Source organism: Macaca nemestrina, chromosome 7 (assembly GCF_043159975.1).
Source record: "Macaca nemestrina isolate mMacNem1 chromosome 7, mMacNem.hap1, whole genome shotgun sequence".
Lineage (NCBI taxonomy): Eukaryota > Metazoa > Chordata > Mammalia > Primates > Cercopithecidae > Macaca > Macaca nemestrina.
In genome coordinates, this window is record NC_092131.1 from 159709496 (window position 1) to 159719861 (window position 10366).

Here is a 10366-nt window from a genome sequence, read left to right on the forward strand (position 1 = left end):
GAATTGTTGGATCATACAGTAATTCCATTTTAAAATTTTTGAGGAACGATCATATCATAACAGCTGTACCATTTTGCATTCCTACCAACGGTGCACAAGGATTCCAATTTCTCTACATCCTTGCCAACAATTGTTTTTTTTTTTTTAAATAGTAGTCATCTTAATTATGTAAAATGGGATTTCACTGTGGTCTTGGTTTGCATTTCCCTAATGATTAGTGGTGTTGAGCATCTTTTCTTGTGCTTGTTGGCTACTTGTGTATCTGCTTTGGAGAGATGTCTATTCAAGTTCCTTGCCCACTTTTTAACTGTTTTTCTGTTGCTGAGTTGTAGGAGTTTGTTATATATTCTGGATATTAAACCCTTATTCAAAAACTTGTAATGTTTCCAAATGCATACAAAGCAGTTTACAAAAAGGTCCCAACCTTTCTGGTCAGATCCTCCACTATTAGAACCCTCACATGCCTTGCTGTCAGCCTTGCCTGTGCACTACTTTCCGAACACCCTTAATGCTCCTTCCTCTGGCTGCACTGCCCTCTTCCCTCTCCCTGCTTACCCATTAGTTAGGGACATCCTTCAGGGCTCATCTAAAATGCACTTCTAGGCCAGACATGGTGGCTCACGCCTGTAACCCCAGCACTTTGGGAGCCCCAGGCAGGCAGATCACCTGAGGTCAGGAGTTCAAGACCAGCCTGGCCAACATGGTGAAACCCCGTCTCTACTAAAAATACAAAAATTAGCTGGCCATAGTGGCACATGCCTGTAATTCTAGCTACTCAGAAGGCTGAGGCAGGAGAATTACATGAATCCAGGAGGTAGAGGACGCAGTGAGCCAAGACTGCAATATGGCACTCCAGCCTGGGTGACAGAGTGAGACTCTGTCCCGAAAAAAAAATTAAATAAAAATAAATAAATAAAATAAAATGCACCTCTGAAACAAAGCCCTGCTTAAGTCTTGAGGATACAATCTTCTCTTTCTTGGCCTGTCCCCCACCCTGACCTTTCTTTGGCCCTTATGTTACTTCCCTGTATTGTGGCTGGATACTTGCCTTTTCTTCACTCCCTGTAAGACCACAAGGAGCTCATCTCTGTATACTCTTCAGCACTAGTATAGCATCTTGAAGGTTCCTCGGTAAATAACTACTTATTAAGGACAGAAGATCTGGAGTCAGGCAGACCAGGGTTCAGATTCTTGTCTTGCTATTTATTCACCGTGTGCCTTTGCGTAAATTTTGAAACCAGTCTAAGCCTTAGCTTCCTCATCTAAAATATGGGGTAACAAGACCTACCTTATAGTTTTGTCATCACTGGATGGAATAATGTGTTTTACTATATTGCCTAGCCCATAATAGCTTGATATATAGTAGCTATTTATTAATTAGGAAATTAGGAGTTAAATGGATTGGCTCTGGCCATCTGTGAAAAGCCTGGTGGGGAGGTCAAAGGAATGGGTTGAAAAGTCAACCTTACTTTCAAGGAGAGGGACTTTATTCATTTACATGATACACATAGGGTTTCACCCCACTTCTCCTCTCTCCATTTTTTTCTCTCCTTCCATCTTTTCATTATCGCTATTACCACCACCACCACTCCTGGAACTGGAAAACAGCATTATACATGTTCCAGTGGCTTCTCTCCCTCCCCATTTTCTATTTCTATTCTTTTTTTGGCCAGATTGACAGCTGGAGTCCACCAAGGAAGCATGAATGCAAAGCAGTGTATTAAAGAATTTGATAATATTTGATATTTGACTGTTAAGGGTTTTTCAAGCCCTGCTACTCCCCGCTTACCCTTCTGCCCGTATCTGGACAAGCCAACAAATAAAGCTCTAGTGCTCCCTCCTTTGGTGCCAGCAGGGGGTTCAAACTATCTAAGCTTCAGCCTGCGTGCAAGAGCCCTTGCCCTGTCCCCACCCACTAACCACCATAAAAACTGAGTCAATCTGCTTTCTCAGTTCTCTCAAGCCATTTTCAAACCGGCTTGGGAGCCACCCCTGCTCTCCCCAGAAATTCTCATCATATGAGTAATAAACTTTTTAATTACCCTTGGTGCCTGGGTGGTGTCACCAACTGAGACATGGAAACCAAATTTTGAGTGGGGAGATCATATTACTACAGGGTGGCCACAACAAATGGAACTGAAAATGCTAGACCCTTTCTTCATTATGGGGACCTAGATAACTAAGCCAGGAATGGATGGGGTCATCGCCTTTTCACCATTCATTTTCTCTCTTATCACAGTGACAATTATATTTGAATCTACTATTTTCACAGCCATTTTTTATTAGATGTTTCTCCACCATCGACGTACCAAGGCAAGTTTAAACATTTTTTAAAACTCTGTAATTAAAAGGTTCAGAAATGTTGGCTTATTTTACCTTACGCTTTTTGCTCCTAAGCAGCTCTTGCATCCTCTCGGGGTTTGGGAATCTTTTTTTGTCCCAGGTGAAGTACCTCTTGCCCTCAGTGTGCTCTATGTCCAGCCACATGGCATCATAAGGAATGTCATGCTCATCAAACCCTGCATCCACTGCTTTTACGTCCTGCTCATCTTCATAGTTCCAGCGGCACTGGTGGTATCCCAAAGAGAAAAGAGGGGGCATGGCTTGTGTGCCTAAAAGAGGGAGATGACAACTGAGTCAACTGCCACCGCAATGAGCATTATTCATTTGATAAACATTTCCTGAATGTCTACAGAGTATTCAGCACTGAGCTCACGCTTAGAATATCAAGGAGAAGACAGCATAGTCCTTGCCTTTAAGGAAGTGACAACCTGGCTAATGAGGCAGGAGTGTAAATAAAGTGCTCTGTCCTGAGGTATAACTACCAGGTTAACGTATCAGTCTAGCGCTACCAGAACACAGAGAGGTTAATACATTCTGCCTGCGGTGAAGTATAGGCTCTTGAAAGGCTTCACAGAGGAGATAAAACCTGGTTTGGACCTTGCAGACTAAGTAGGAATAGACCAGATAGGAAGAATAGATAGAGCATTCGGGGCACAGGGAATAGAAAAAACACAGAGGCAGAGAAGTACGTGACAGGTTTACAGAAAAATAAATACTCCAGGGTGTCACAGTGTGAGAAAGACCAGTAGAAGATGAAACTGAATAGGGTCAGATTGTCAAGGGCTTTGTAATTGAGGTTAGGAATTCTGAATCTTGTCTTATGAGAAGCCATCAAAAGTCTGGCAAGATGTAATCTTAGCAGATCTATATTTAAGAAAAATTAAGTCAGGGTGCAGCATTCGGACTCACTTGAAGGTAAAGAGACTGAAGTTGGGAAGAAATTTCAGTAAATTATTATCAAAATGTTTACTGATAATGTGAAGGACTTCTGGTCAACCACTTGCATGTATCTCCTTCCCCTCCTAAAGTCACACTAAAATCTGAGTAAAGAAAAAAGAAAGAAAGCCATAAAAACAAAGAGAACGGGAGTGGAGTAATTTCAACAAAAATTTGGCAGGTGGCAGGCAGGAGTGGGGTGGTAACTGTGGGGCAAAGCCAGGGAAGCTCTCCCCAGAGTGCTATTGAGGAGGCTACTGATGGAAGAGCTCATCCTGGTCCCAAACACCAGTAGACACACCCACTCTCAAAACTAGAGTGGAAGCCTCATCTAGGCACACAGAGCCTCACCATGAAATATGAATGGAGGTGGGTGTGGGGGCTCATGTCTGTAATCCCAGCACTTTGGGAGGCTGGGGCGAGTGGATCACTTGAAGTCAGGAGTTCTAGACCAGCCTGGCCAACATGGTGAAATCCTGTCTCTACTAAAAATACAAAAATTATCCAGGTGTGGTGGCGGGCACCTGTAGTCCCAGCTACTCAGGAGGCTGAGGCAGGAGAATTGCTTGAACCCAGGAGGCAGAGGTTGCAGTGAGCTGAGATTGCACCACTGCCCTCCAGCCTGGGCAATAGAGTGAGACTCCGTCTCAAAACTCACATTTGAGCAAAGTCTCCAAAATCAGAGAAAGTGACTCAAATAAGGAAACAGAATAAAAAGATCTCCAAAAAAACAGGGACAATGCAAGGAATCAAAGTAAATATCAAAACATTATCAGTATCTCTAGAGAGACGAAAAAAAGTATTGTACCCTTAAACAAGACTAGGATAGCATAAAACAAGTGTAGGTTGAGCCGGGCGCGGTGGCTCAAGCCTGTAATCCCAGCACTCTGGGAGGCCGAGACGGGCGGATCACGAGGTCAGGAGATCGAGACCATCCTGGCTAACACGGTGAAACCCCGTCTCTACTAAAAAGTACAAAAAACTAGCCGGGCGAGGTGGCGGGCACCTGTAGTCCCAGCTACTCGGGAGGCTGAGGCAGGAGAATGACGTAAACCCGGGAGGTGGAGCTTGCAGTGAGCCGAGATTGCGCCACTGCACTCCAGCCTGGGTGACAGAGTGAGACTCAGCCTTAAAAAAACCCACAAAAAAACAAAAAAAACAAGTGTACATTGAGTATCCCTAATTCAAAAATCCAAAATCTGAAGTACTCTAAAATCTGAATTTTTTTTTTTTTTTTTTTTTTTTTTTTTTTTAAGATGGAGTCTAGCTCTGTCACCCAGGCTAGAGTGCAGTGGTACGATCTTGGCTCACTGCAACCTCTGCCTCTGGGTTCAAGCAATTCTCCTGCCTCAGCCTCCTGAGTAGCTGGGACCACAGGTGCGTGCCACCATGCCCAGCTAATTTTTGTACTTTTTAGTAGAGACGGGGTTTCACCATGTTGACTAGGCTGGTCTCAAACTCCTGACCTTAGGTGATCACCCACCTTGGCCCCTCAAAGTGCTGGGATTACAGTCATGAGCCACCACACCTGGCCTCTAAAATCTGAAACTTTTTGAATACCAACATGACACTCAAAGGAAATGCTCATTGGAGCATTTTGGGTTTTAGATTTTCAGATTGGGATGTTCAACCAGTAAGTTTAATGAAAATATTCAAAAATTCAAAATAATCCCAAATCTGAAACACTCTAGAGTCCCAAGCATGGAATACTCAACCTGTATACAATTTATAAAACAATAAATGTCATTTAATGCGGTGTGCTATTTTGAATTCCTCATCAAGTTTTAGAAGTGGGGTAAAAATACTTAGAAGATCTCAGTGCTTTGGAAAGATGAGGCAAGAGGATTGATTGAGACCAGGAGTTCAAGACTAACCTGGGCAACATAGCAAGACCCCATCTCAACAAAAAAATTAAAGTACATAAATAAAAAGAATTCTACTTAGGAGGCTAAACTGGAAGGATCGCTTGAGCCCAGGAGCTAGAGGCTGCAGTGAGCCATGGTCACGCCACTGCACTCCAGCCTGGGCAACAGAGTGAGACCCTGTCTCCTAAAAACAAAAAAACAAAAAACTTAGAGGCTCATCAGACTTGAAATTATACAGAGCAGCACTGATCATGAGTCTGTCCAACTGAAACAGGTTAAATAAATTACATCACCAACAAATTTGCTACTTGAAAAAAAATAGGATGTACACATTTCAGGATAATAAATGTTTTGCCATTGCTTTGCATAACATGAAAACAAAAACCAAGGAACCATCAGAGGATAAGAAAGAGGTCCTAGAAAGCAGAAACATGATAGCATAAATGGAAGGCCTAGAAGATAAAATTGAGAAAATTGCTCAAAAACTAGGCAAAAGAAGGAAGGGAAAAATTAATCTAAGGAATAATACAAAACAGTTTCTCAGAACTGAAGGACACAATTCTCAGGATTGAAGGGGTCCACATCTAACATCCAGAACAATGATTATTTTAAAAGACCTAGGGCCAGTCACAGTGGCTCACACCTGTAATCCCTGCAGAGCACTCTGGGAGGCCAAGGTGGGCGGATCCCTTGAGCCTAGGGTTTTAAGACTAGCCTGGGTAACCTAGGGAAACCCTGTCTATACAAAAAATGAAAAAATTAGTTGGGCATGGTGGCACATGCCTGTAAGTCCCATCTACTCAGGATTCTGAGGTGTGATGATCACTTGAGCCCAGGAGTTTGACACTGCAGTGAACCATGATGACACCACTGCACTCCAACCTGGACATAGAGCAAAATCCTGACTCAAACAAACAAACAAAAGATCTCCATCAAGGGATTTTATTATAAAATTTCAGAATACTGGAAATTTGGAATGTTAATGATAAAGAGAAGGTATTTCAGAGAGAAAAGATAGATTACACACAGAGGAACAAAGGAATAGAATTAAGAATGGTTTTGGAGCAAGAAGGTAGAAGACAATAAAAGAAATGCCTTCAAATTCTTTTTTTTTAATGTTGTTCAAGTCTCCTATATCTTTTTTTTTTTTTAATACTTTATGTTCTAGGGTACGTGTGCACAATGTGCAGGTTTGTTACATATGTATACATGTGCCATGTGGGTGTGCTGTACCCATTAACTCGTCATTTACATTAGGTATATCTCCTAATGCTATCCCTCCCCCATCCCCCCACCCCACAACAGGCCCCGGTGTGTGATGTTCCCCACCCTGTGTCCAAGTGTTCTAATTGTTCAGTTCCCATCTATGAGAACATGCGGTGTTTGGTTTTCTGTTCTTGCGATAGTTTGCTGAGAATGATGGTTTCCAACTGCATCCATGTCCCTACAAAGGACATGAACTCATCCTTTTTTATAGCTGCATAGTATTCCCAGGGCCCAGCTATAAAACTCATCCTTTTTTATAGCTGCATAGATTACCTGGGGCCCAGCTGTATAGGTGTATATGTGCCACATTTTCTTAATCCAGTCTGTCACTGATGGACATTTGGGTTGCTATTGTGAATAGTGCCGCAATAAACACACGTGTGCATGTGTCTTTATAGCAGCATGATTTATAATCCTTTGGGTATATACACAGTAATGGGATGGCTGGGTCAAATGGTATTTCTAGTTTTAGGTCCCTGAGGAATTGCCACACTGTCTTCCACAATGGTTGATCTAGTTTACAGTACCACCAACAGTGTAAAAGTGTTCCTATTTCTCCACATCCTCTCCAGCACCTGTTGTTTCTTGACTTTTTAATGATTGCCATTCTAACTGGTGTGAGATGGTATCTCATTGTGGTTTTGATTTGTATTTATCTGATGGTGAGTGATGATAAACATTTTTTCATGTGTCTGTTGGCTGCATAAATGTCTTCTTTTGAGAAGTGTCTGTTCATATCCTTTCCCCATTTTTTGATGGGGTTGTTTTTTCTTGTAAATTTGTTTGAGTTCTTTGTAGGTTCTGGATATTAGCCCTTTGTCAGATGAGTAGATTGCAAGAATTTTCTCCCATTCTGCAGGTTGCCTGTTCACTCTGATGGCAGTTTCTTTTGCTGTGCAAAAGCTCTTTAGTTTAATTAGATCCCATTTGTCAATGTTGGCTTTTGTTGACGTTGCTTTTGGTGTTTTAGACATGAAGTCCTTGCCCATGCCTATGTCCTGAATGGTATTGCCTAGGTTTTCTTCTAGGGTTTTTATGGTTTTAGGTCTGACATTTAAGTCTCTAATCCATTTTGAATTAATTTTTGTATGAAGTGTAAGGAAAGGATCCAATTTCAGCTTTCTACTTATGGCTAGCCAGTTTTCCCAGCACCATTTATTAAATACAGAATCCTTTCCTCTTTTTTTTTTTTTTTGTCAGGTTTGTCAAAGATCAGATGGTTGTAGATGTGTGTGATATTATTTCTGAGGAGAAATGCCTTCAAATTCTCAGAGAAAGAATATTCAGCCCTGATAGGCAAATTATCAACCAAGGGTAAAGGTAGGAAAAAAGATGGTTTCATACCTGCAAGGAGGCAAAAAGAGTACCTCCAATGCAAATGTTCTTGGGAAACTACCAGAAGATGCTACAAACAAATAAACACAACAAGGGAATACATCAGAAAAGAGAAAAACAAGGAACTGAAGAAAGGAGGGATACAACACCAGAAAACAGTGAAGGTAAGTTCTGAGATGAAAGCTGTGCAGGGAACCTAGAGAGCAATGGTCCAGATGGGAGGAGAAAGATGAAGAGCTCTGGTAGGGAAGATAGTCTCCAGGGAAAGAAGTAGACTGGATAAAGTATCAGACACCCTTGAGCATGTGAAAAATGTAAACACTGAATATTGATTTAACCAAAAATTGTGATATAACTAGATTGGGTGGGAGACAGAGGCGGGTATGGTGTATGATTGAGCTAAACCCTCAGTAGGAGTCCACAAATAATCTTTACTGTCTTTGAACATGGTGGGAGATCCAGTATTTTTGAAGAGCTTTATCATAAACCAGCATTCTCACTAATAACAATGTGGAATGTAGCTGCAGGCGGGCTTTGATAGCACTCATTCCTGCACGGGTACCCATATCCATAAATTGTCATTCCTCCCGTCGCAATTGGAATTGAACACCCTTGAACATGGGCTAGACTTAGCTTGCTTTTATCAACTGAATGCAGCAGAAATGATGCTGCAACACTTTTATTTTTAACAGCTTTACTGAATTCACATACCATGCAATTCACCCATCTAAAATGCACAATTCAATGTGGGTTTTTATGGCATATTACATTACTGATTCTTAAGAATTGTGGTAAAACATGTATAGCAAAATTCGCCACTTTAATCATTTCCAAGTATCCAATTCAGTGGCATTAATCACATTCACCATGTAGTACAAGCATTACCACTATTTCTAAAAACTTTACATCACCCCAAGCAGAAACTCTGTAATCAGTAAGCACACCTGTCAGCCCCCTCTAATCTCTGTCTTGACAAATTTGCGTATTGTAGCTACTTCATATAAGTGGATTGTATAATACTTGTCCTTTCTTTTTTTTTTTTTTTTTTTTTTTTGAGATGGAGTCTTGCTCTGTCGCCCAGGCTGGAGTGCAGTGGCCGGATCTCAGCTCACTGCAAGCTCCGTCTCCCGGGTTCAGGCCATTCTCCTGCCTCAGCCTCCTGAATAGCTGGGACTACAGGCGCGCGCCCGGCTAATTTTTTGTATTTTTTAGTAGAGACAGGGTTTCACCGTGTCAGCCAGGATGGTCTCGATCTCCTGACCTCGTGATCCGCCCATCTCGGCCTCCCAAAGCGCTGGGATTACAGGCTTGAGCCACCACGCCCGGCCAATACTTGTCCTTTCATGACTGTCTTATTTCATTTTCCATATTTTCAAGGTTCATTCATGTTGCAGCATGTATCAGAACTTCATTTCTTTTTATAGCTGAATAATATTCTGTGATATGTATATACCACATTTTATTTGTTAATCTTTGATGGGCACTTGGATTGTTTCTACCTTTTGGTTATCATGTGTGGGTGAAAGATTACCCAGGTGCCAAGGCAAGAGACTGAAGGCACAAACTGTAGCAGTATAATAAAGAAAATAGTTACAATAAAGAATAGTTACAATACAAATTAGATATAGAGATGATCATGGATAATTATCAATCATTAGTATAAACATTATTAATCATTAGCTTTTAATATTACTCTTTGTTGCATTACTAATACAACCTAGGAATAACTGGTGGGTATAGGGTCAGGTACAGAAGGGACATTGTGAGAAGTGACCTAGAAGGCAAGAGGTGAGCCCTCTGTCACACCTGCATAAGGGCCGCCTGAGGGCTCCTTGGTCAAGCAGTAACGCCAGTGACTGGGAAGGCACCCGTTACTTAGCAGACCATGAAAGGGAGTCTCTCTTTCCTTGGAGGAGTCAGAGAACACTCTGCTCCACCAGCTTCTTGTGGGAGGCTGGATATTATCCAGGCCTGCCCACAGTCATCTGGAGGCTTAAACCCCTCCCTGTGGTGCTGTGCTTCAGTGGTCACGCTCCTTGTCCACTCTCATGTTCCTCCCATACTCCTGGTTCCTCTTTGAAGTTCGTAGTAGATAGCGGTAGAAGAAATAGTGAAAGTCTTAAAGTCTTTGATCTTCTTACAAGTGCACAGAAGAAAACACTGATGTATGCTGCCTTTCCTCTCTGCTTTGACTACCTAAAAGGGAAGGGCCCCCTGTCCCATGATCACATGACTTGCTTGACCTTATCAATCACTAGGACGACTCACCTTCCTTACCCTGCCTCCCCGTCTTGTACGCAATAAATATCAGCGTGCCCAGTCATTCAGGGCCACTACCGGTCTCTGCATCTTGGTGGTAGTGGTCCCTGGGGCCCAGCTGTTTTCTCTTTATCTCTTTGTCTTGTATCTTTATTTCTTACAATCTCTCGTCTCTACACACGGGGAGAACACCCACTAAGCCCCGTAAGGCTGGATCCTACAGTCATGAATAATGCTACAGTGATCATTGGCATACATGTATCTGTTGAGTCCCTGCTTTCAATTCCCTTGTGCATATTCCTAGGAGTAGAATTGCTGGGTGTATCAGTTAGCGTTCTTCAGAGAACACAGGGTTTTTCAGA

General features: G+C 42.2%; 1 protein-coding gene across 4 annotated transcripts in view; it reads right to left on the reverse strand.

Moving 5' to 3' along the window:
- LOC105491688 (glucosidase alpha, neutral C) overlaps positions 1-10366 on the reverse strand; it is a 96238-nt gene that overhangs the window by 30748 nt on the left and 55124 nt on the right. For all 4 annotated transcript variants that reach the window (XM_071067031.1, XM_071067030.1, XM_071067032.1 and 1 more), the window contains one exon: positions 2377-2612. In XM_071067031.1, coding sequence (XP_070923132.1) covers positions 2377-2612 — 236 coding nt within the window. The remainder of the gene's footprint in view (positions 1-2376; positions 2613-10366) is intronic.